The sequence below is a fragment of the Polypterus senegalus genome, chromosome 2, assembly GCF_016835505.1.
Source record: "Polypterus senegalus isolate Bchr_013 chromosome 2, ASM1683550v1, whole genome shotgun sequence".
NCBI classification, from domain to species: domain Eukaryota; kingdom Metazoa; phylum Chordata; class Cladistia; order Polypteriformes; family Polypteridae; genus Polypterus; species Polypterus senegalus.
Window position 1 is genome coordinate 167,327,428 of NC_053155.1, and position 27,306 is coordinate 167,354,733.

The 27,306-nt window shown below is 38.8% G+C and overlaps 1 protein-coding gene across 1 annotated transcript in view; it reads right to left on the bottom strand.

The window, feature by feature from the left end:
- The window catches only part of LOC120524434 (cell adhesion molecule 2-like), a 481,595-nt gene that overhangs the window by 181,937 nt on the left and 272,352 nt on the right, over nt 1-27,306 (bottom strand). Inside the window, exon 4 of the mRNA XM_039746287.1 lies at nt 4,341-4,490. Coding sequence (XP_039602221.1) covers nt 4,341-4,490 — 150 coding nt within the window. The remainder of the gene's footprint in view (nt 1-4,340; nt 4,491-27,306) is intronic.

The following is a 27,306-nucleotide window of genomic DNA, read 5'->3' on the forward strand; positions in this document are numbered from 1 at the left end:
AGGAAGTTGACAAGGGAGCTGTACGGTCAACCAGAAGAACTAAGCTCCAGATGGTGAGCTCTAGAAGGAGGTAGATGTTGAATGCAAGATCATTACACCCTGCCAATGTTTTATGTCTCTTGTGTTCACTTACCTCCTAGACGGAGGAAGCCCGGATGCCATTTGGTGATTGAGAGTTGTCATCAGAAAGGATGACAGCAGTGTGAGCTTGGACAGCTCAAGCAACGGAGACCTCGTCCCGCTGTTCGCCAAAGAAGGTCATGAGACCTGGCCCGAGAAGCTAAGGGGTCAGATGGTGTGCCGTGATTTCCACCAGTAAGTCAGTGAAGGTGGAGCTAGTGAACAACCATCCTGACTCCATAGAACTGAATGTGCTTGATGGCTCATGGTTTGTGGAAAGGGAAGATAGAAACCAGAGTTCACAGCTGACCAAAATAACTAACTATGCTGTAATGATATGGGTACTGTAAAGGGTACTCAAGCCTATTTGGGATATTTTACAGGTTGACTGACCTAATGAAGAAGGCGATTGAGGGTGTGGAGAGGATGGCCAAAGAGTCCCTAAAGATGGTGCAGGACTTTCTGAGGAAGCTTGGCTCGGGACTCTGCACCCATGTTGTGACACTGGTGCCGTACAGGGAAAGGGAACCCTGAGCGAATTGTCCCTGGATGGTTCAGAAGAATGACGAGTAGCCGGGATTCTGACAGCAGCAAAGGGCGTGATGACCCAGCGACGGGGGAGAAATAGCAAAGGCTGATTGAAACAGAGTGGCTCCTTGGGGCTGGGATCCAGGCTGTTCAGTTCTCCACCAAACAGCACATGCTCTCCCTTTACCTCATAGGGAAACCCAGACTGTCTCCATACCCCAGCGCAGAAAGGACATCCATGTAAAAAGGAGCAGGTCTCCTAACAAAGCAGCACATGAGGGCTAGAGCAGACTCACCTGAGCATGGGGAGAGGCAGGAATTCCAGTCCTGCTTCCAAATTTTTTTTTTTCGTGAGCCCTAGGAAGGTGCAGCTGTGTTATGAATGCCTCCAGTTAGAACATGGCTGGAGACGCTGCACATATGTGGCAAGAAAGGATGCTGGAAAGCAGCATTGGTGTGGCATCTCCCCAGTAACCTGTTCTTTGTGTGTTGCAGGGCAGTGCTATGGAGGAAGCCAACCCTCGTGGGTTAGGATGCTTCACTCCACAAGGCTCAGTTAAGTGGCAGATGGCATGCACCCTTGCCCGGCTACAAAACGTCCTTAATGGAAACACCTAGGGACAAAGCATGCTTAGGGCATTATTTCCCCAGGATATCTAGGTGGCAGCCCCCTTGGTTGTGGAAGTACTCACAGGGCATGCTGGGAGTTGGAATTTGGTGGCTCAGCCCTGTTGGATTCTGCAGGTTCTTCTGAGCCCCACTTTATCGGGCTCCCGCTTCACCTAAAAGTGCCTCTGGACCAAACTAATGGGACACCAGGTGCAGCATAACAGCCATAGCTCCAGCAGCCACAGTCAGGAGGAAGGAGATGAAGCTTGCTGGTGGAAGGAGGAGGCAGAGAAAGAGAGAAGAGAAAGAAAAGAGCATTGCCATGTCCTGCTTTATTGGTTTACTTTTTTTGTGCTTCTTGCATTATTGTACTGTGCTATGGGAAACACTCAAGGAAGGAGCTTCCTATGACAAAAGAAAAGACTGTGTGTTTCTGGACTTGTCCTTGTATCTGTCTGTGTTGGAATTAGGGAGCTGGAGTGCCCCCATCAGGCCACACACTTTAAATGTATGGATGGATGAATAACACAGTCCAAGACAGTTTCTTACTCTACCTGTAAATTTATTAACCATATAGATGTTAAAGTATGAACAAATGCTGGGTTACATTGTTGTAACATTTTTTTCTGCAGACATAATAAACATCAGACATGTTTACATTTTGAAAATTTAAAATTCTTAGCCATATGTGGAAAATAAGTATCCCGACATGAAAATTCAACAGCTGAAATGTTTTGTCTCTAACCACATTTATATTGTTTCCAGCATGAAACAGGCTTACCTGTTGTTCTAAAAAGTCATTTCAAGGGTCTGCTCTAATCATTTGGCACTAACAGCCCGATTATATGTTCATTTTCAGGTTTATACAAAATTAACCAATTTACTCATAGATCATCTTACCTTAATATAATATCTATAACTTGTTTTTAGAAGTGCTGGAACATAGAACAGCATTATCTCATCCAATTAAACAATAAGCCAGTGCTGCTGTAATTCTTCCAGAAATGCCCCTAGGAAAAGCTGAAAAGTGCAATTTTGTCGTGTTTCCAGCATGTGATTATTTATTTCGTAATGCCATTACATTAGTTGTGCCAAAAGCCTTTTCATCTAGCTTTTTAAAAAAGATGGAATGCAAGTGTTTCACACTTATTGGAGGCAATCTCTGTTGAGCAGAATATATTTTTCTCCCTTAACATCACTGAAAAATGTGCCAAGAATTACAAATGTAGTTTCCCACTCTAAACTGCATTGTCTGCACAAATACATTTTTTTCCTTTGACCTTTGCAATCTCTTTCTACTACAATAAGTCTACCATCTATATATTTTTGCAGTGATGTTATTAATAGAAGACATTGAATTTTTTTACTGATAACAATGTGTGAATAATTACATTGATGTTCTTTGCAACCATATTTATATACACTATGGATCTTCTGTCATTTGGCAGATGTTGTGTATGTCCAGCATGGTTGAACTGAAGCAATTACTGTTCAGCAATTTTTTATGTATTGATTGAGCTGGTTTTGAAAAAAAATGAGAAAAAAAGATTTCCAAAGCTAAATACCAACATACTGTATATAAAGCACTTTAAATGCATGCACACTCTAATTCCTTCATTTTTATATTATAATAAGAATGAAAATAAGAAAAATAAAAATTCTAAGAAAATAAACTGAACTGCCGAAGAAGAAATATTCGTGAAAACTGGAAAATGACTTGTGCATTAAAATAAAAATAGCCATTTAAATGATTATTGCAAAGAATAATAGACAACTAACTTTCAAATGCACTTTTCAGTTTTAGATAATTTTGTATAAGAACAATTTAGTGCTGCAAACATATGAACATGTCATGTCTAATGCTTTCTAAAACGTATGCAATGTAGGTGATGGACTACTGTTGTAGTTTTTTTCTTCCCATTATTTTTTTTTTGCTGTTTCTATCTTAATTTTCTATGTACTTTGTGGTTTACTGCGTTATTTTGTGTCTTAACTATATTAGTAAGTTCATATAGTAATTTGGGCCATATGAAGTAAAAGGTTGAACTGAAAAGTATACCTGCCAAAATACATGGACTAAGCTAATATTTATGATATTGCATATTAAAAAATGTATGTATGATGAAGGAGGTATGCCCTTTAGTTGTCTCAGAGAGATACAATTCATTAGTATAGGAAAACAGGGTAAAAGTTATTTACATGCTGAAAAGAAGGTAAAAAAAATCTATGTTTTAGCTGAACAGCCTTCATCATGTGTGTCTACTTGCATATGTAAATATGAAACCCATAACTTTCAGACCTTAGGTTAAATCAGGCCCCTCAAAGAAATTCTTCTAGCTTCTTAAGCTCTTCTTTTAGCTTAAGAGAACCACTACTTAATAATTAGCTAGTATTTCTCTACAGCTACTTTGAATCACAGATACAATGTGACATGAGCCAGAGAAGATACACATTTTCTCAACAAATATACACCTGCTGTATATTTCGAGAATATTTTAAACATGAAATACTCTTGTTTGATCTTAACCTCAGGAGTGTACATTATCATATCATGCCAAGATCAACAGAATCTCCTGAGGCTCTTTTTGAAAAAAGGGGGTAAGATTACAAAGGATTTACACATTTACACAAAGATCGCTAGCAATTTAGCAAGAGCAGGCCAACTTCAGCCACTCTGTAATCAGCAAATGCTTGTGGAAATCTGAGTTAAAGATCTAAACATATGTCTTTCCATGATCAACATCATGATGCCTGGGCCAGCTCTAAGTAAGTAATTGTGCAAAGTTGGGTACATACAGTACGTTTTTTCAATACTATCTATACTTTTAAATATAGCACTAATGTTTGCCAGAGATCACTTGGGTAAATTAGACTTATTTGGCTACAATATTATCATTGTAGATACAGGAAAAATACATCCATCACACTGAGGGGGATAATGTATCCACTGCATAGTGCATAGTGCATCAGGTACGATTTCCTTAAGAATATATTAAATTGCTTCGAAATATGCAAATATTAATACTTATAGTCAAAATATTTAAATGCCAACAATTGGAAATGTAGTAACAAAGTCCACCAACCTTTTTTGTCACCAAAATAGAGTGTTTGCTGAGCAGGATTTGACCACTGGAGGGAAGTGTTGTCATTGTGATCCACTCTGCAGGTCAGATTTGCAGTTCCTCCTTCAGTAACTGTCACATTTTGAGTTATGGGAAATTGTCCTTGGCTTGCTGTGAATTAAGAAAGTAAAGTAATATATGCATTTACTGAGATTATTTGTATAACACAATAGATTTGATAGTTTTACATAACATTTTCAAAGAAGTCTGGGACTGTTTCCTTTTTCATTCAGATTCTAACATACATTACAAAAGTTCTATATGTAAAGCTAACAGAAATTGTTTTGAAATCATAAACAGTATATAAAGAAATCTGCTTGAACAGTTGCAAAATGTGTAGTGCAATATCAGCAACATTGGCCCCTGTAAGCTAATGGAAGCAACAGCTGTGATGCAACAAAGTGTAGAGACAACTAAGAGATACTATTAACATAAAAGAGTCTAATCGAGCCTATTCACGTGATGCATATTTTTCACATTTACAGTTAGGTCTGTAAGTATTTGGATAGTGACATAATTTTCATAATTTTGGCTCTATACGCAATCACAATGGTTTTGAAATGAAGAAATAATTACTTGATTGAAATGTAGGCTTTCAGCATTAATTCAAAGGATAAAACAGAAATATCATATGAGCCATCTAGGAATGATAGCCATTTTTATACCTGATTTGATACATGGTCCCCACATTTTCAGGGGCTCAAAAATATTTGGACAATTGACTGACAAACATTTCCACAGCCATGTGTGAGCAATCCCTCATTATTACATTAATTATTAATTATTAGCCAGGTAGAAATTTCTAGAATTGGTTCCAGGTGTGGAATTTGCACTTGGAAGCTATCACTGTTAACTCTCAATATGAGGTCCAAAGAGCTGTCCATTTAAGCAAAAACAGGCCATCATTATGCCGATAAAACAACACAAATCCATTAAAGATATAGCAGACACACCAAGAGTTGTCAAATCAACCATCTGGTATATTCTTAAAGAGAAAGAACACACTGGTCAGCTCAGCAACACCAGAAGGCCTGGACACCCAAAGAAAACAACTGTGCTGGCAGATTACAATAATTCTTTCCTTGGTGAAGAAAAACAAATTCACAACGTTTAGCCAAACCAAGAACACTGTCTGGGAGGAAGACCTATCATTGCCAAAGTCTACAATCAAGAGAAGACTTCACAAAAGTAAACAGAGAGGGTTTACCACAAGGGATTGCTAATCCTCAAGCATTGGTAAAACAATCAAGTTTTGCAACAGTTTTCTTTAGACAAATGAAATTAAGATCAATATGTACCAGAATAATGGATACAGAAGAGTATGGAGAAGGGAAAGAATGGCTCATGATCCAATAAATACCACATAATCTGTGAAACATGGTGGAAGCAGTGTTATGCCAAGGGTGTGTGTGACTGCCAAAGAAAGTGGATTACTGATGTTTATTGATGATTTGACTGCTGACAAAAGTTTCAGGATGCTTTTTGAAGTGTACAGAGCTACACTGTCTGCTCAGATTCAGACAAATGTTGCAAAACTGACAGGACAAAGCTTCACGGTATAGATGGACAATACGCCAAAATATATTGTGATAGCAAACCATGTGCTTTTCAAGTCAAAGAAGTAGAATATTCTTCAATGACGAGTCAATCAATTGACCTTACCTGACTGGTGATGCATTTCACTTGATTAGGTTAGGTTAGGTTAGGAGCATGCACTGATACAGTGTATTGCTGCACCCACCACACGATGAGCCAACTCAGGATCCCAGATTAGGACCCGAGTGCAGCCATGCACTAATACACTAAAGGCGCTTTTCCACTGCATAGTACGGCACAGCACGGTTCAGTCCAGCTCACCTTGGTTCGGCTCAGTTCGGCTCGGTTTGCGTTTCGACTGCAGTTTAGTACCGCTTTAGAGTGGGCGGGATTATTCACGTGTCGTTATAGTTGCGCTGCCTCTACTGCTGTGACACCGTGGAACTTTTACAACAACACGCAGACAACGACAACACTTTAGCTCGACGGCGCCCAAGGGTAAGCATCTAAAAAAAGCACATCACTAGCTAACTTTTATCACTGTTGCAAAGCATAAAATGAACTTAACTGCCAGTGTAACATTAAAATGCTGATTCTGTATATTACAGATCTTCCACATTTTGCAAAAAGTCGCCGCAACAGACCATCTGTTTGGACATTTAACCGTGCTTCAGAGTGGTGGAATGTGATTGTTCCCGGTTTTACAAACACTCAGTGGCTGGAGAACTTTCGTATGTCTGAAGAAACATTCATCCACTTATGCAACAAACTGCGTCCAGCGATGGAGAGACGGGACACAAACTTCCGCGTGTGTGTACTTAAAAGAAAAGAATAGCCAGTGAGGCAGTAATGACGATTTTCTCCGGCCAATCAGTGACCAGCAGAGTTTACACATCACGTTTTGGTAACGGTTTGGCGCTTGGAACCTCGGCTGAGGTGGTACTAAAAAAAGGACCAGGTACCAGGTACTGTTCCCAGTGGAAAACCCCCAAAAAGTGAGCTGAACTAAACCGTGTCGTGCCGTACTATGCAATGGAAAAGCGCCAAAATACATGACACCTCAGCACCACACTAGTTCACATGGAATGGTACCAGTGTGAGGTTTTTTTATTTCACTTACTGAAGACAAAACTGACGGCAAAAAGTCTAACAAGCATGTACCCAATGAATGAACTCAAACTCCTCCAAAAACAACAACTGTAAGCCCACAAAAATATAAAAACTAACTCTTTTGCTCTGTATGCTGATACTGAGATACTTATGTATATATTTGTGCCTTGCCTGATCGGGGTATCTTTTGTTACTTAAGGTCATATTGAGAGTTTTGTGTATGTTTTATGTATATGTATGAGGAGTTTGTTGGGACAGGACATCCTTTCTAGTTAAAAGTGGAGATTTGGTGTGTTTTGAGGGATTTTCTCTGTACTGTATATGGGGTGGGAAATTGCTCAACAGACAGCTAAAGGAGACTCTGTTTGGTTGGTGCCATTGCGTACAGTAAACTGTATAACTTTTCAGTTAAAATATATCTATATATGTAAATCTTTCTTTTATGGTATTCCATTAACTGTTTCCTTTTATTTTCTGTCTTTGCTTAATCACAAGCTTTGGGAAGAGAAGTGCCAGAAGAACCAGATCTAATGTGCTAACAATGTAGCATTTCTCTCTTTGATTTTCAGAGGAAAAAATAAATCTCCAGGGGTTTCAAGGACAAAAGACTGGTCACCCCCCAGTGGGCTTTCTACCAAACATAAATGTGCTAAAGTAGTTCATCATTGTTAACAGTATGTTTTATAATGGTATACAGTATAATAACCTGCGTTTATTCAAATTTTTAAACTTTGTCTGGACATTTGTTTTGTTATGATAATCAGAAGAACTCTATGATGTCATATCAATATAATAATATTGCATTGCTGTTATAATTCACCATGACCAATATTGCTTTATCCTATTGGTTTCAGGCTTACTTGACAGGTAGAAAATTCTTTGTTAGTTGTGGTGATTATACTTCAGAAACCCATGATATTTTAGATGATGTACCACAAGAACCTATTCTGGGTCCACTGCTCTTTTTGGTCTATTAAGTCAGATTATCTGAAAGCACAAGTTGAGCTACCAAGCTTTGCAGATGACACATAGCTGCATTTATCAATAGTGCCTGATAATCCTGATGCTCTCTTGGCTCTCTGTGTCTGGCTTGCATTTCTGAATGGATGAGCAGTGACTTTCTCAAACTAAACAGAGGAAACAGTAATCTTGTTTATTGACAAAAATGAACATAGTGAGGATATTTGAAACAAACTTTATCCCTTAGGCTTAAAATTCAAGTCAGAGGTAAACAATTTAAGGATAACTATTGACTCTGACCTAAATTTTAAATCACATATTAATCAGATTAATAGGACAGCATTTTTTCACTTAAGAAATATAGTGTAGGTAAAGTTAGACGTCTTATAACTTTATAAGAAGCTGAAAAATTACTTCTTGTTTTTGTTTTCAATTGACTAGATTACTGTAATGCACTCCTTACTTGTCATAGTTGAGTTGCTTTTATCCTGGGAATGAGAAGGGTTGGATATCAAACTAAATTGACCCCCAAAATCTTTTCAGTGGGAATTAAACTTTTAGGTTCATTTCCAAAATTATTCGATTCAAAAATGCAATAAAATGCATCTGCTTTTTCTTTCTTTACACCCAGCTGATTAAAGAAACAAAAAATGAAACCCACTAAAAATAACACCCATCTAGCCTTTCTACAATGACCTTTCAATCCTGCAAAGGTGCATGGTTTTCTCTAAAATTTCCTGTTACATGCTTGTTATCATGTTGATCACTTCCGTATTTATGTAAGGACTTCCCTCACAAAGGCCACTGCTATCACAAAAGTAAACAGAAAACAAATCTTTACCTCAAGAAAAATACAAGGTAGAACCAGGAATAAGCAATATGATGATTATTTCCAGATCCCTTTTGCTGTCACAAACATGCAATGGAAACTCAGAAGGCATGCTTACTTATATTGAAACTTTTGCCACTTCAAAGAGAACATATTCTGTAAATTGTTAGGGTTTTGTTTTCCATTTTAAATGACAGGCTCTGTATGTTTTTAAATTTGTAGAAAACACTTATGTTTAGAACACAATTTCCCAATACAAATGCACATACACCATGTATATTAATTAAGAAATAACTTTCACTTGAAAAATACAAACTTATCCTTAAACCAGATTCAGTGATACTGTGGATCACCAGCTGTCAATAATCACTTAGTAGCATAACATCTACATTATTTTTACCAAAATACTGCATGTATATACGTGAAAAATACATTCAAATCTACTGTTGCATGATATATGTTTGAAAGCCACAGATTCTAGCCAGTGATCCATATTAACTAATTGCCCTTAAAAATATCATAGAAGCAAGAATACTAATGCAGAAAAATGGTGTTCCTTATCTGTTGATTTTGTCTGAAAGAAAAATCAGTTTGAGCAGTCCATAATGCTACAGTGGAAAAGTAAATATAATGATGAGCTGCTACTGTGGCAAAGGAAAATGTTAGCTAAGAGTCAAACTGATGTTACTAAGTCAACTTTTACTGTGACAAAGATGCAGCAAAATGTGAAATTAAAACTATTGCAGCAGCAGGCAGACTGGCAGAATTTAATGTGAACTAGACTTTATGTTGTCAGCTGCAGTGACATTTGTAAAGGTCTTTTCCAGTTTTACTGTTCTTGCACACTGAAATGATCTACGCCAAGGCTGGATTTGAAAGGATATGTCCCAGATATAATGTAGTGCAATGATGGAGCAAAGAGTGAGCACTGAGTTGAGAGAGAGTGAGAGACAGAGGCAAGCAGTGCACAGGAGGAGAGAGAACATTTAGAGCGTTCATATTTTTATGAGGTGTTCTCACTGGCTGTAACAGCAGAGAAGATAAATTTCAACAGAAGTCTGAACATTGGAAAGCAACGTGACTTTAACAAAATCATATGGACTTCCTACATACAGGTTAGGCGGAATTGTCACTTTAGTGTACTATTATATTTTCTACGGAGGCCATGAAAAACAAAATACTAATGCAAGCAATAATAAAAAAATTATAACAAAAAATAAAAATACATTTAATAGCAACATAAGCAGAATAGAAATAATGCAAGAAAAAACTGCAATAAAGAAAAGTAAGTCTGAGAATATGATACTCAGGCAACATTGTAAGCAAATGTTTTATATGAGAGAATTGTAGGCATATTTAGGTTTTAAAACCATATATGTACATAACAGAATGCCAGATCTGAGCATTATAAATATCACTTTGTTCAGATACAATGACACACCTTGTGAACCACATGACTTTGAAAACTACCAGCCTACATCATGTTTTGGCTAATTTCAAAAATGAAACCTATTGCCTGCCCTTTAGACCCAAATAGGCTTAAATATTATGCAGCTGTTTCAAAGTTGCCCTTTCTTTCCTAATTACTTAAAAATATTCACCATATAGATTCAGTCTCACCTTACACATTATGTGATCTATTATAAATGTTCCAGTCTCGCTATCACACCAGCCACAGCAAAAAAAAAAACATTTTAATAATTTCTGATGAAGAAACTTTTTGCATGAAACTGCAAAATGCTTTAAGACAGTCTGAAGCATGTGTGCTAGTGCATTACTACAGAGATGAGATAATATGATACTTTAAAAAAATTATTTTGTTCTCTGATAATAATTTACGTATACAGTATAGTCTGCTGGCCCGTTTATGTCGGATAAGCGAAAATGTCGGATAATGGGAGGTGTTAAAAAAATGCCTATTAAACATCAAACTATTATCAGGGATGCCAGGGGCAACGACCCGGCCGGGACGCCTTGAGGGACCGGAGGAGGGTCTACGCGCGCCCTGGATCACGTGGGGGCTGCCATCCTGGTTGCCTTGGGAGCCCTGGACCTCAGCACTTCCGCCACTCCAGGAAGTGCTGGGGGGAAGAAGAGCAGGGACACCCGGAGTGCTTCAAGGGATGCAGCAGGCACTTCCGCCACACAGGGTCGTGTCGGCGGGTGATTGCCAGAACCCACCTGGAGCACATCCGGGTGATAATAAAAGGGGCCGCCTCCCTTCATTCAGGGCGAGAGTCGGGAGCGGAGAGGACTGAGCTTGCTGGAGGAGGCAAGGAGGCTGCCTGAAGTGGAAGAAAGACATTGTTGTGGCCAGGACTTTAGGGACTTTTGTGGGTTTTGTGGTGTACTTGTGAACTTATATTTGTAAATAAACGTGATTGTGCGTGAGATGAACGTGTCCGCCTGTCTGTGTCTGGGCCAGTCTCCACACTATGTTATAATTTTACACATTACGAACCTAATACAGTGGTACCTTGGTTCACGAAAGTCTCTGGACATGTACAAATTGGGTTATGACCAAAAAGTTTGGCAAACTTTTGCATCTGCTCATGACCACACACTAGGTATACGAACGAACCAGTTTCCCTTTCGGTTTGTGCGCGCTGATGATTTCCGCACGTGTTCAGTCTCTCCCTGTGCATTCCCTATGCAGCAAGAGAGAGAGAGCGTGAGAGAGAGACACTGACAGACACACCACGCGCAAGAAAGAGACACACGTGCACACACGCGCGAGAGAGACACACGCACACAAGAGAAAGAGAGACACACACGTACACACACACGCGTGAGTGCGTGAGAGAGACACACACACGCATGCGAGCGAAAGAGAGAAACAAACACAGGTCCAGAGAAACACACTCAGGCGCACACACACGTGCGCGTGAGAGAGAGAGAGAGACACAGGCGCACGCACACACGCGCAAGAGAGACACAGGCGCACACATGCGCGCACGTGAGAGAGACACAGGTGCGCGCACACACACACGAGTGAGACACACAGGCGCACGCACACACACACACACACACGCGCGCGCGTGAGAGAGAGACAGGCGCACACACACGAGACGAGATACATACGCTCACACACACACACACACCAGAGAGGGCTGGCCACATAATCCCCTCTAATCATGTTTTACAAAAAAACAACAGAAAAATTTAACAGAAAAAATGAACTTAGAAACTAAAAATAGACTATGCTCACGCTCGCAACTTGCAGTTCTTGTTGCCGATTGATGCGTTTTTTGTGGTGGGACGTCGGATAATACAAAATGTTGGATAAGCGAAGGTTGGATAAGTGAGACTCTACTGTACTTCAAGAAGTCCTATTCAATTAACCAGATATTCACCCAAACTTTTAATTTTTGTAACTATTTTGGAACTTTTAAATTAAGTAAAGCATAGAGATGTTTAAAGATTATACCATTTATCTGTTCTCTGATTGATGTCATTAAAATGGTTTCTAACTATGTTACTTAAATGAACCTAACTTGTAAAAGGTGCTGTTAAGATTAATCAGTCTGCCAAGCTGCACTAAACAGCCTGGTATAAATAAAGGACATCCATCTTTGGATTCATTTATTTGTTTTCCCTAACAGAAGAAAACCTGATTAAAATGTACTTTAATTAACTATGAGCTTTACAAGATTGAATTTCCAGAAAAGGTTTTTACATCAAAATGTACTTTGAAAAAAACTGCAAAGTATCAGATGCACTGTTTGAAATACTTTATTCATTTTAAGATTTGCATAGTAATACTTAACCTGGTTAATTAGAGTGCAGTCTTGTACAACCAGAATCTATTTAAGCATACTGTAACTACCGAGGCTATTTACATTTCAGTATACTGTACTTGTACTGATTTATCGCAAAACCATGTGTCATGGATCAGTAATATTTATTTAGCATAAACTATGTCTATAAAATGTGATATTAGCAAAGAGGCAAATTATTTTGGAACTACTAAAAATGGAATTTCCATTAATTTTTTTTAACAGAATTATTCCTAAGAACACAGTTTTTTGGCTCTGTTAATGCACTGTTTTACGAAACAGTATTTGAAACACAAGTTAAAGAATGTGAAGTTTATTCAGGAATTGAAAAACAGAAATAAAAACTCCTCACATTGATACAGCTTATCATATTTCTTGTATTCTCATGTGCATTTTGCAGTAGGTTGACTGGTAATTGTAAATTGGCCAATTATGTGTACTGTACTTGCATTTCTAGTCCACAATAATTTGCAGATCATCGTAGATCAGTTCTTTCCTTGTGGTCTGTTCTGCCAGTAAGTCATTGGATGCTGATTCACACTGGCTTCTAGAAGTGGACTCTGACATTAAAGTAATTCAAAAGTGGATCAAGAACATGTGGATCTTAGTATCCTCTGTGATTATAAAGACAGATAAAGGCTACAGCAGAAGGGTTTTTACAGTCGTTTTGATCCTCTTTGTATCGCTTCAAGATCTTCTATGAAATTCCATGTGGAACTGGTTTTCAGCACTTTCTCCATGCTAACAGATTCCATACACAGGTATCTTTAATTTTTTTTCAGTTCCTTCTGATGATCAGCTAGTGGATTGTAATGTCTGAAAGATCCAAGACACAAACTGACATAGAGACCATTGTTACAAGCAGGTTGTTTAGCATATGGATGAAGCAGGAGTGAGATGCAGTCACTGTTACTGAGACTGAGCAGTCTAGTTTAGGATCTAATCTTCACATACCTCAGGAAAAAGGTGGCCTAAAAGTAGTGTACGTTATGTCCTTCTGACTAGATGACTGTTTTCTGAGTGATCTATTTTCTTGCAATTGCAATAAAAAAATTCAACCATCTGCAAGGAAGGAGTAGAAAATTTCAGCTCGAATAGTATTCTTCTCCTGCAGTAGTGCACTGAATAAAGATTGCCTATCAGTAACACAGTGTTCCCACAGAACTAAAAAGCATAAGATATATATTCTGTTGAGGGAAAATGTAAAATTATTAACTTCAAAATAGTTATATTAAATTTTAATAATTTTATTCAAGGGAATCAGGTTGAACTGAATTTGCAGGAATTACAGGCTTTGCAAGCATCCTTATGCATTGTACTAGTAATTTATGCATTTGCTCCATTCAGCTTCTTTTTCAATTACTTTGCTATTTGGGAATGGGAAATAAGCACATACTATAGAACCTGTTTTAATTGATATATAACCTGCAACCGGATGAATGCTGTAGGACTAGGAATTACCAAATTAGTTTACAACTTGAGAAAGTAAGGGCTGTAGAGATACTTAAAAGATCAAATTTATTTAATTTATCATCAGGAAAGGATGGCCAATAAAATGTGTGCAATACCACATGTCCCGAAACCCCATGTGTGCATTTTATCTTAAATTAGCCATCCCTGTGGGTCCACTCTTGTAGTAGTGAATTAGGACAGTGAGGAGGGCCCTGCCTGGCTCCCCACTCCTGACATCACGCTTCCCCCTCCCCTCAGCCCGCAGCCTCTGTCTCGGATTAGTGCAAATATATAGCTCCTGCAAGCGAACTATGATTCTTATCGCGATGTGAGAAATTGCAAAATAAATCGGAATGTTCAAGCAAATTAAAGAAAAAAACCCAACCTAAATCTGTTAAGTAGTTCTCTGGTTCACTAGCTAAGCAGTGGTAAGGTATGACCTGAGGCTGGTGCACGAGTGAGGAGGGCTCTGACCCCCTCCCCTCGTCCCACTGCATGTCTCTCGGATTTGCACAAATAAATCATTACTGCAAGCAAACTATGATACATAGCGCAATGAGAGAAGTCGCAAAATCAACCGGCAAATTATACAAAAAAACCCGATCTAAGTCCATTAAGTAGTTCTCTCATGAAAAGTGGACAGACATACAGACAGACAGATGTTGGATTTTATATATATAGAGATAAGGGACCAAAAGAGGAAAAAAGAAACGGAAGAAAAACAATGACAAAAGGGTGATATCAGATTGAGACACATGAGATTATATGATCTGGTCATCAGAAAAGTAACTGCGAACAATGCCCTTTGTAAAAAGACTACCAGAATATTCTCACTCATCATCTACTCCTCGACGCTTCTAATTTTCAGTGAACTTTTCTAAGACTGTTTAGATCCAGACTTTACTATCTATTTCATTTCTATTATATTTTCTAGTTGGTATTGTTACATGCGGTGGGCTGGCGCCCTGGCTGGGGTTTGTTTCCTGCCTTACGCCCTGTGTTGGCTTGGATTGGCTCCAGCAGACCCCCCTGTGACCCTGTCATTAGGATATAGCGGGTTGGATAATGTAAGGATGGATGGATATTGTTACACATTATTAAATACCCCAATGCTTTTATATTTTATGTACATTGTCTGTTATCTGGAGTGACTGAAATAATAAATGGATACCATGTGTGAGTCTGATGCTGCTTTTCTCATTCACAGGGTTTATCAAGGCTATTGAGGTTGCTCCTCAATAATTAGAAAAACTGGTAAAAACAAGACATAGTTTTGTTAGTAAGTACCATATAACCAAAAGAGTTGTGCTTTTCTGTGTGTCACAATGACACCCACATGTTTGTTAAAGCTGGTGATAATGAATCGCTATACAGTAATCCCTCGCTGTATCGCGCTTCGACTTTCGCGGCTTCACTCTATCACGGATTTTATATGTAAGCATAACTAAATATATAACGCGGATTTTTCGCAGCTTCGCGGGTTCTGTGGACAATGTGTCTTTTAACTTCCTGTACGAGCATGCTTCCTCAGTTGGTTTGCCCAGTTGATTTCAAACAACGGACGCTATTGGTGGATGGCTGAGAAGCTAACCAATCAAAGCACGCAGTTAAGTTCCTGTGTGCTGAATGTGGTGTTAACCAGGAAGTCTTTTCTCGCTCATTCAGCATCAACGTGTTTCGCTGTGTAAAGAGTTAACTTTTGTGCTCTTTTGTGTTCATCTTTGTGCATAGTCAAGCCTTTCATTATGGCTCCAAAACGATCTGCTCCTGCTACTGCTTCAGGGTCGGTGCCCAAGCGCCAACGGAAGATGTTAACGTTTGCCGAAAAGGTAAACATTTTGGATTTGTTGAAGGAAGGGAAAAGCTACACCGCTGTAGGACGCCATTACAGAATCAATGAGGCTAAGATTTTTTTTATTTAAAAAGTAGGAATTTAATATAAGATCTATGGCCGCAGTGTTCTTTTAACCAGGGTGCAAAATGAGTTGTAAGTGGATGTAATAAGGCAGTAGTCTGGATGGAATCTGCTTTAGGGATTTGGATTAAAGACTGCCTGGAAGAACAGCAACGGAGGTGCTACACAGTCGCCTGAAGTGGCCCCTTTAGAAGGGCTGTAACGCTCTCCTTTGTTGTGCAGTAAAACTAAACTCATTGTTATCGGACAAGTTATCGTGTCATTGTTGGTGAGTAACCATAATTAATTTTCTACTTACAGTACTTAGTACATGCACGTATGTTTAGTGTCACTGTACACACATTTACTGTATACAATTTTTCTTGCATTGTACGTATTTATTGCTGGTGGCCTGTCTATCGTAATGGCTGTAACATATGTGATATTGGAGACACTCGATATCTTTAAAAAATATTTAGGTTTTACTGTATGTATATAAACAGTGTGTTTACATACATAATTTCAATGAATCTTACCTAATATCTAAGAGAATACAAAGGGATTATGCTGTATAACTGTGCAGGGAATATTTATAAACAGTGTGGGAGAGTTTATAAGGGCTTAAAATATATAAAAATAACCATACAAACATATGGTTTCTACTTCACGGATTTTCACCTATCGTGGGGGGGTCTGGAACGCAACCCCCGCGTTTGAGGAGGGATTACTGTATTTAGAATCTTATGTGGACTATTGTGAAGTGACTAGCAATTGACATCTCTTGAGACTTGCTATAGATTGCTATTTGTATGTGAATGTGTGTACATGTTAATCTTCAAGGCCAAGACTCAATGAACATTCCTGTAAGTCTCATAAATTTCACAATAATACAACATCATGGCAATGTGTACAATCTAAGCACTGGCACTTGGAAGACTTCTACATCAAGATGTCTACATCATTTAAGCTTTGCAAGGAACACATGTTTGCTGGTCTGATCATAAGGTTATCCATTCAGTCATTTCCATTATACTGGCTCTCAAACAAACAGCTGCAGAAGGGGGGACTCATGGCCATTATCAATGGTAAATCAACAGTGCCTCAGTGAAAAACTGTGAAGCTTTGGTGAACAACACCGGGAACAAATCAGTAGTACCTGGCATTCCCTGAAGCTTAACATCAGAAAGAAGTAACATTTGGATTCTTTACCAGTAAACATTAAGACTAGTTTGATAAAAGTTTTTCTTTGTGTACATTTTTCTTGTGAATAACATCTCATTTCTGCTGCTTAGTAATCGCCAGGCTTTACTTGGCATCTGATCCACTGCACGGAATCTGTGTAAATATAATTTGAATGGTATGAAAACTTGCAAATCTCCCTTCTCTTCATCTGTACTGGCTATCTTGCACCACATACCCTGTATTCTTCACTGGAGGAAATGTCACAGACAATGGGGGAAATAGACAGCAACAAAGTTCAGGGCTTGTCTGACATTCGTTAATCATCACCCTCTTTGATCCTGCATCCATGGATGCAGATTAGATCTTGACAATTTTCTCACCTGACGCTCACTGGAATCTAAGTAGGAGTAGAATCTACCTGTTATTTCTGAGTATCCCTTTCAACAGCACCGTCGATTACCACCTAATTTTCACAGACATGGAACGATTCCATGTAATCTTTGCCTGCTGATCAGTGCATCTCAGGTGACCAGTGAGCGGGTCTCAGTCAGGATGCCACTTGTTAGATCACTAACAAATAAGATGTTCATTTTGAAGGATTTTTTTCATTGTCCAAGGTTTGAATTTCTGATTTGTGACTGAAACTTGGCTGAGCATTAGCAAGTTAAGCCCTTTTTCATAACTTGTTCCCACATACTAAATAAACTGCTCAAAAAAATTAAAGGAACACTTTGAAAACACATCAGATCTCAATGGGAAAAAAATCCTCCTGGATATCTATACTGATATAGACTGGGTAATGTGTTAGGAACGAGAGGATGCCACATCGTTTGATGGAAATGAAAATGATCAACCTACAGAGCCCTGAATTCAAAGACGCCCCAAGGATTTCATCCTGATACCTAATGGCAGCCAAGGTGCCTTTGTCAAGCCTGTAGCGGTCTGTTTAACCCTCCATGGATATGCCTCCCCAGACAATCATTAACCCACCACCAAACTGCTCATGCTGAATGATGTTACAGGCAGCATAATGTTCTCCATGGCTTCTCCAGACCTTTTCACTTCTGTCACGTGCTCAGGGTGAACCTGCTCTCATCTGTAAAAAGCACAGGGCACCAGTGGTGCATCTGCCAATTCTGGTATTCTATGGCGAATGCCAATCGAGCTGCATGCTGCTGGGCAGTGAGCTCAGGGCCCATTAGAGGACATGGGGCCCTTGGGTCACCCTCATGAAGTCTTTCTGGTTGTTTGGTCAGAGACATTCACACCAGTGGCCTGCTGGAGGTCATTTTGTAGGGCTCTGGCAGTGCTCATCCTGTTCCTCCTTGCCCAAAGGAGCAGATACTGGTCCTGCTGATGGGTTATGGACCTTCTATGGCCCTCTCTAGCTCTCCTAGAGTAACTGCTTGTCTCCTAGAATCTCCTCCATGCCCTTGAGACTGTGCAGGGAGACACAGCAAACCTTCTGGCAATGACACGTATTGATGTGCCATCCTGGAGAAGTTGGACTACCTGTGCAACCTCTGTAGGGTCCTGGTATCGCCTCATGCTACCAGTAGTGACACTGACTGTAGCCAAATGCAAAACTAGTGAATAAACAGTCAGAAAAGATGAGGAGGGAAAAATGTCAGTGGCCTCCACCTGTTAAACCATTCCTGCTTTGGGGGTCATCTCATTGTTGCCCCTCTAGTGCATCTGTTGTTAACAGTCTCTTTCATTAACACCACAGCAGCCGAAACTGATTAACAACCCCCTCTGCTACTTAACTGACCAGATTAATATCCCATAAGTTTCATTGACTTTATGCTATACTCTGATTAAAAAGTGTTCCTTTAATTCTTTTGAGCAGTATATAAATTCTTTAGGTTTCCAAAGCTACTGGCTGAGGTGGAGGGTTATTGTTTTTTTTTTCAAAAAAGGGTTTCCACTGCCGCCTTTTAATGACAGATTCTTATTCCAGTTCTGAATTGCAACTGCTTCAAATGAACAAATGTTACCCTGTAATGTGTGCAGTGGTTTATTGACCAGGTAAATTTAATAAGAACTTTATTCAACAACTTTCTGAATTCTTGGTTGAAATTATGCCAAACTATGATGGGTTTTTAATGCTTTGGAATTTTAATATTCATATCTGTTTTCTGACAAAACCTCTAGTTATGCTTATTGTAACCAAGACCCTCCTCTCATCACAAGCTTTAAAACCATGTGCCCCTGCTTGCTCAGGCCTATGCTTTAGGAAGGCCCCTTACTCACCTTAGTGCTGAGGACATTGTTATTTTGTTTAATTCCACTTGTTCCAATATTTTACACTATTGCTCCACTGAAAGCTAAAACTAAATCTAAGCTATGTTTAAATTATGCTGTTAGACAAGTGGAGGGCAGGTGGCAAAAATATATGCTTCAGGTGTCATATGGTGATTACCAGAATGATATCAGCAATGCTAGAACTAATTACTTTTCAGATATTATTACTAATAATCATCAATAAGGAGATTTTTTTTTAAATCGTTAATACTGTTATTCTTCCATGCTTTGATGCATCCCTCTCAACCTGTGAAAACTTCCTTAGTTGCCTTGTAGATAATGCTGCTATTATCAGAGCTCACATTATTACACTACCTGCTCATGATGTGTCTGTTTCTTTGACTTGCTCTGCTATCCTGAATCAGTCTGAGCCCCTGTCTCTTGACACACTAGCAGAAATAGCTGGTCTATTGAAACCTACATAATTTTCTTTATTATAATGCCCTTCTCACCTTTTTAAGCAGGCATTTTACATTGTTTGACCTAGTATTTGTCAATACCTGTTTTGCTGTTCTGTGGCTGCTTTGCTGTTGTGTGGCCTTTGATTAAAAAAAACAAATCTGGATAGTTCAGTTCTTTTAAACTTTGGGCACATATCTACGTTGTCATTTCTCTGTAAAATCCTGGACAAAGTTGTTCTTCATCATTTCCAGACATTTTTGAAGAGAAATGGCATTGATGAAATATTTCATTCTGCCTTTAAAGCCCAGCACAGAACTAAATCTGTCTCTTTTAAAGGTCTTTAATGACTTTGTATTAATAGCTGATTCCGAGGATTGTGCACTCCTCATGCTCTTACACTTTACTGCAGCATTTAATAGTCTGGACCATGACATCCTTATTTCCCATGTTGAGCAAGGTACTGGTATTCAAGATACTGGTCTTGCTTGGTTCAGGCCATATCTAACAGGCTGAAGTTTCTAAGTATACCTTGGGGACTGTTTCTCTTCTTCTGTCCCTTTCATTTGTGGAATCAAGCCTAAGGGTCCATTCTGGGTCCCGTGTTATTCTTATTTGACTTGCTTCCTTTAAGGTCTATCTTTTAAAAATACAGTATGGTATACCTTTCCACTGTTATGCTGATGACATACAAATCTATTTCACCTTTAAAAATGGATCTCTCCCTCACAAAAGCCTATTAATCTGTCCACTAAATCATGCTGTGGAAAATGCCTCTGAAGTAAAGATGCCTACTAAATGTTTGTCATCATTCCTTGCTCCATATAAATATGCAAGCATTGATTCTCAGCAAAGGATCAACCTCAGGCCATTTTTGAAGTTAAGACTATGGGTCAAATAGAAATGCATCAAGGCCCCCAAGTTCTTCTTGATTTTTGAGCCACAATGCTCAATCTAATTAACAAAAGTCTTCTGACGGAAGTGGAGGGAATATACTGAATGGATTGGAAGCTGTTCAGCTATAGCCAACTATTACCCAGTCATGGCTTTGCCTGGGCTTTATTTTTATTTACTTTTTTCTATTATTTTCGTTGTAAAATTGTTTTATTTTTGTTAATGAAATTGCATTTATATAACTATAAGAGTGTTCTTTCTCTAACTTTTTTCTTTTCACTCTTTATTTGCAGCTCAAGGAAGCGGGGCCTCCATTTACTGCTGATGTGCAACTAATGAGCTATTACCTGAAGATTCCCAATCTGCAAATAATCAGACAATCAGGTAATCCAGTGCCAGATATAACTCTAGCATTTTCTGTAGCTAGGAAGCTGTCAGTCACAGAACGCTGACAAATAAGAAGAGATCCACAATTGACTCAAATGTGCAAGTACTGCCTTTGGTCAACATTCCAATATTAAAAACAGAACCAATTTAATGTTTCAACAAGCAGTAGTAATTCTCAACCTTCGCTCGAGAGATGAAACATGGACAACCTACAGGAGGGATATCAAGATGCTGGAATATTACTACTATTCTAGTGCACAAGATCCTTTAAGTATGGTGTGAAGACACATAAATAAACTAAAGACTATTTTCCAAAAGCAAATCAATTCTCTCAGCTCAGGAAAGGTAAATGTGCCATTGAAAGTGCTTCATGAGCATCTTTGAAGTGCAGCATTAACACTGTGCCAACTCGGATGGAAGAAGAGTCTGTATTAAGGCTTGCAGTTTGGATAAATAGGTGACTAAGATTGAAGTACTTGTTGGTTTAAATGACCTGTTTTTGCCAAATTTGTTATAATGCTTTAACAACAACAAATTTGTGCTATTGTCTGAATCAACAACCCAGGACATCCTTTACCTGTCAGAAACTTTTGCCTAAACTTTTACAGAGAGAGCATAAATTCCGAACAGGTCTCATTATCCATCTCAGGACTCACAAGTAAATTCTTCTTATCCTTGGGAGCAACTCATTAGCGACTAAGAGGGATTAGCAATGATGATGAATGCTTGTTAGTTAATTAATAGTGAGGAATCATTACCATCTGTTACTGACCCTTTCTCACTTTGTTTTTGGTCTCTGTGGCTTGCTAGACCATCAGGTGATCCAGCTAATTTTGCCAAGCTACTATTTCTGGCTATCGAATGAAATGCCAGCATGACCGGGAATTTTAAACATAAATATTCTTTATTTTGATTTACCTCCAATATAATTTGGCTATATAATTTATTACCAAGTATTCCACATAATGGTACTGACTACATTTAGTCAAGTAGATATTTGTGCTTACTGTATGAATTCATGACTACGACAAATTCAAGGCATAAAAGCTGTGGGGAAAAGCAATGTTTGTTATATTAAGAATAATCTACTATTACCATTTTAAAGCATAAGGCATAATTTTCTGGACCATAAGTGCAATAGTCATTTAATTTCAATTATCATTATTTCCTCCCTAAATAAAGATGTGAAACCAATATTCTCTGCGGCACTAAGGTACACACAGTATTTACAGTCATGGCCGAAGTTATCAGCACCCCTGGAATTTTCCCAGAAAATGCACCATTTCTCCCAGAAAATTGTTGCAATTACAAATGTTTTGGTATACACATGTTTATTTCCTTTATGTGTATTGGAACAACACAAAAAACAGAGAAAAAAGCCAAATCTGACATAATTTCACACAAAACTCAAAAACCGGACTGGACAAAATTATTGGCACCATCAACTTAATATTTGGTTGCATGCCCTTTGGAAAAAATAACTGAAATCAAGCGCTTCCTATAACCATCAACAAGCTTGTTACACCTCTCAACTGGAATTTCCGACCACTCTTCTTTTGCAAACTGCTCAAGGTCTTTTAGATTTGAAGGGCGCCTTCTCCCAACAGCAATTTTGAGATATCTCCATAAGTGTTCAATCAGATTTAGATCCCGACTCATTGCTGGCCACTTCAGAACTCTCCAGCGCTTTGTCTTCAACCATTTCTGGGTGCTTTTAGAGGTATGTTTGGGGTCATTGTCCTGCTGGAATACCCATGACCTCTGATGCAGACACAGCTTTCTGACAGTGGGCCCTACATTGTGCCACAATATCTTTTGGTAGTCTTCAGATTTCATGATGCCTTGCACACAGTCAAGGCATCCAGTGCCAGAGGCAACAAAACATCCCCAAAACATCTTAAAACCTCCACCATGTTTGACTGTAGGTACTGTGTTCTTTACTTTGTAGGCCTCATTCCATTTTCTGCAAACAGTAGAATGATGAGCTTTACCAGAAAGCTCTACCTTGGTCTCATCTGTCCATAAGACTTTCGCCCAGAAGGATTTTGGCTTCCTCAAGTAAATTTTGGCAAACTCCAGCCTGACTTTTTAATGTTTCTGTGTCAGCAGTGGGGTCCTCCTGGCTCTCCTGCCATAGCATTTCATTTCATTCAGATGTCGGCGGATAGTTCGAGCTGACACTGTTGCATCCTGAGTCTGCAGAACAGCTTGAATATGTTTTGAAGTTGATTTGGGCTGTTTATCCACCATTCAGACTATCCTTCCTTGCAGTCTTTTATCAAATGTTCTCTACTGTCCACGTCCAGGGAGATTAGCTACAGTGCCATGTGTTTTGAACTTCTTGGTTATGTTGCGCACAGTGGACAAAGCAACATGAAGATCTCTGGAGATGGACTTGTAGCCTTGAGATTGTTGATATTTTTCCACAATTTGTGTTCTCAAGTCCTCAGACAATTCACTGCTCATCTTTCTGTTCTCTATGCTTAGTGTGGCACACTCAGACACACAACAGAAAGTTTGAGTCAACTTTTCTCCATTTTAACTGGCTTCAGGTGTGATTGCTATATTGCCAGCACCTGTTTCTTGCCACAGGTGAGTTCAAACGAGCGTCATAAGTTTGAAATAAAACGATTTACCCACAATTTTGAAAAGGTGCCAATAATTTTGTCTGACCCATTTTTGGAGTTCTGTGTGACATGATGTCAGATTTGGCTTTTTTTCTCTGTTCTTTTGTGTTGTTCCAATGCACACAAAGGAAATAAACATGCTTATACCAAAACATTTGTAATTGCAACAATTTTCTGGGAGAAATGGTGCATTTTCTGGGAAAATTCCAGGGGTGCCGATAATTATGGCCATGACTGTATGTATACTGCTATTATTTTTTCCTTTGACATGTACTCACCATACTTAATTTCAGTACTTTACTAGCCTAGCAATGATTGTTACTCTCAGTCATCTGTTGATTTTACATTGTTTTGCCATGTTGAACATCTGGACTTGGAGGAGTGGATGATTTGTGCACTAAATCTTTGTAGAAAACTAATTATACATGTAGCAGTGTTGGCATATTTTATTTCAATTCTTACTGACAAATGACCTGACAAACATGCAGTTGTCATTTCTTTTTGTTTAATTTGTAAATATTTGTTTTAAGGGCCATTCTCTACAAAACAGTGTGGTGAACGGCTGGGGCCCTTGCCCAGATGGGATGCCGTTCAGATGGAAGGACCAGGGGAGAGGACATGTTCACAGCAACCCACTTGGATTGCATCAGGGCCATGGCCTCGGAGCTTGGAAGCTCAACCCTGCTGAGGCCCATGGCCACCACTAGTGGGCACCTGGACAGTGTCGGAGCACTGGACTGCAGCACTTCTGCCATAACCGGAAGTGCGGCCAGGTGAAATGATCCCTATGATCTTTTTCATGACTCATATGTCTCATTATTGTGACACTGTATATATATATATATATATATATATATATTATCTATACTAATAAAAGGCAAAGCCCTCATTGAATGACTGACTGACTGACTCATCTCTAATTCTCCAACTTCCCATGTAGGTAGAAGGCTGAAATTTGGCAGGCGTATTCCTTACAGCTTACATACAACAGTTAAGCAGGTTTCATTTAGAAATACTACGCGTAACGGTCATAACGGTTGACAACGTTCACCATGTTCAACCTTCTTATTTATGGCCCCATCTTCACGAAATTTGGTAGGCAGCTTCCCTGCGCTAACTGAAACCAATGTACGTACTTATTTCAATGGTATGATGCCACTGTCAGCCGCCATATTGAACTTTTCAATGGTCTTTGTTACTTATGCCCATCTTCAAGAAATTTGGTGCGCAGGTTCCCAACGGTCCATAGCCTGCACCTCAGTACCGTGTGAGGCGGTGTTGGGTCCCCCATCCCAACGCCTCCCACGTTGTTGGCTGCCTGCCTATATAAGGCCGTCCGTTGCTCTGGTCTCTACATTCCCTTCCTTACTTCGCCACGGGATTCATTTCATCCTAACTACGGCCTTTTTATTTAATCCATGGCTTCTCCGCTGTTTTATTGTTCGTTTATTACGATTATAGTTATTGTGTAGGTATTTTAAAATTACTTTACATTGTTCAGGTACCCATTTCCTTTATTATTCCAACTGTAGCCCCATTAACATGTCTATCGAGGTGATCACCATCGATCAAACAACTGTCACTTACCGAGTGGTTTCCATGCCCGGAGATGGCACCTGCCTTTTCCATTCTCTTTGTTACATATTGCACGGCCATATCAGACTCACTCTTGATATCCGGAGGAACATTGTGTCTTATGTATTGAATGACAGGGACAGGTTCAAGGTGTGGACTGATGACGGTACAGGAGATAATTATACTACACAGGAGCACTATAAGAGTGAGATGCTTAAGCCCTTCACCTATGGTTCTGCATGTGAGTTGAAGGCTGCCGCTGAATTGTTCGGTTGTCGCTTTCAAGTGTACCGAAATGGCGAAATATTTTACACCTTTGGACAACCGCCAATGCCTCTTAAACATCTTAGATTCACAGGTGACGATTTCAGTAGTGGACACTTTGATGTTTATGAATGTTTAAACTCTCAAAAGCTGGATGTGAAGTTATCGATGAAACAGGTTGTATGCTTACAATGCTTGACGGATGCTGAATGTCACTTCAGCACAAGTCCTGCAAATACTGTAGTAATTCAAACAAACCATGAAACTCAAACTGATTATGACAGCAGCAATCCAAGCTCTGAGATTTCAGACAAGATTACTGTTCACATGGCCAACTGTACGTTGCATGCTCAAGAGTAAGCTCAGCGCACAGCTTGGTCATATTACAACCGGAGGGCCGAACTCACAATGTGGTATACAAAGAGATCCTCAACAGATAATTATTGGTATATTTTCCCTCAGTTTAAAAAGGTTTAATTTTCTTCTTAATAAAAATTTTAAGGCAGTATTCCGTACTCTACATATATAAAATCCTAAACTTTAAAAGTGCAACAATTTTGTTCAACGATTTTATTTCACTTTTTTTTTATGCTTTCAATGGGGCTTATTTTAATACCTACATATATATGTTTGGTATCATTGTTTTCAGGATTTATTGAACTATAATGTGAAGTTGTTAGATTTCCAGATTCTTATTCTGTTTTTAAATTATAAACTAAAAAATATCAAGAACCCATGTCCCACAAGACAAGACTTAACCAAGAGATTTAACCATGCCTGGAGACGGAAATAAAAGGACTTTCAGAGGAGCGACCGCGTCTCGCAACGCGAGTGGCAGACTGGCCGCAACTGGGGGTTGGGCGCTGAAGGTAATAAATAAATAAATATTGTCACGTAACAGTACAAAATAGTCAGGATGACTGTGATTAAAATAAATGTAATTTTACTCTGAAAATGTTTGGAGATTTAAACAATTCTATGAAAGTATTTATATAAAACATTAAAAACTGTTAACTTAAGGGATAAGTTCAGTATTTGTAAAGTCAATGCATTTTGTTCACAATCATGGTATGTATTAATTTGCCACATGAAGACTTATTCAACAGTGAAGAATCTTTTATAAATTTAAAGAAATATGCCTGTTCTTGCGGTTCAAAATGATTTCACGGGTCATGAGTTCAAATGTGAAAGCAAATGCCTTAGAATTTATAGATTATATCCATTTTTCAAGCCATGAGTGTTATCTAGTATTGATCTGCATCTTAAGATTGCACACGTTTTGTAAAATGGTGTATCCATGTCATTTTAAGAAGGAAAATGAAGCAAAATATTTTTGTAATGTTTAGCCATTTTAAAAGGAGACCAGCTCCATGATTTACCTTACTGCTCATCTCCCTCTGTGGCAACAATTCAGCGTCAGGGTGTAGATTCCTCTTGCTTGTATTTTTTCATGTATTATTGATGAAAAATTGTGTTCAAGTGCTATTTCTGACATTGAATGTTGATGCCCAGACATGTGTGTGGGGTGCGTTTCCCAAAAGCATTGTGAATGCTAATAACATTGTAAACTCCATATTAAGAGCGATGTTTAATTTAAGAGTGTTTCTTGAACCCTATTGTAACTAAAGTAGCACATTAAATCTTTCATAATATACATGCTCACTGTCCTGATGTTATTCACTAAGTGCTTCTTAAAGAGCTCTCCTCTTGCTTTAACCATATCAATGTGCAGATATTT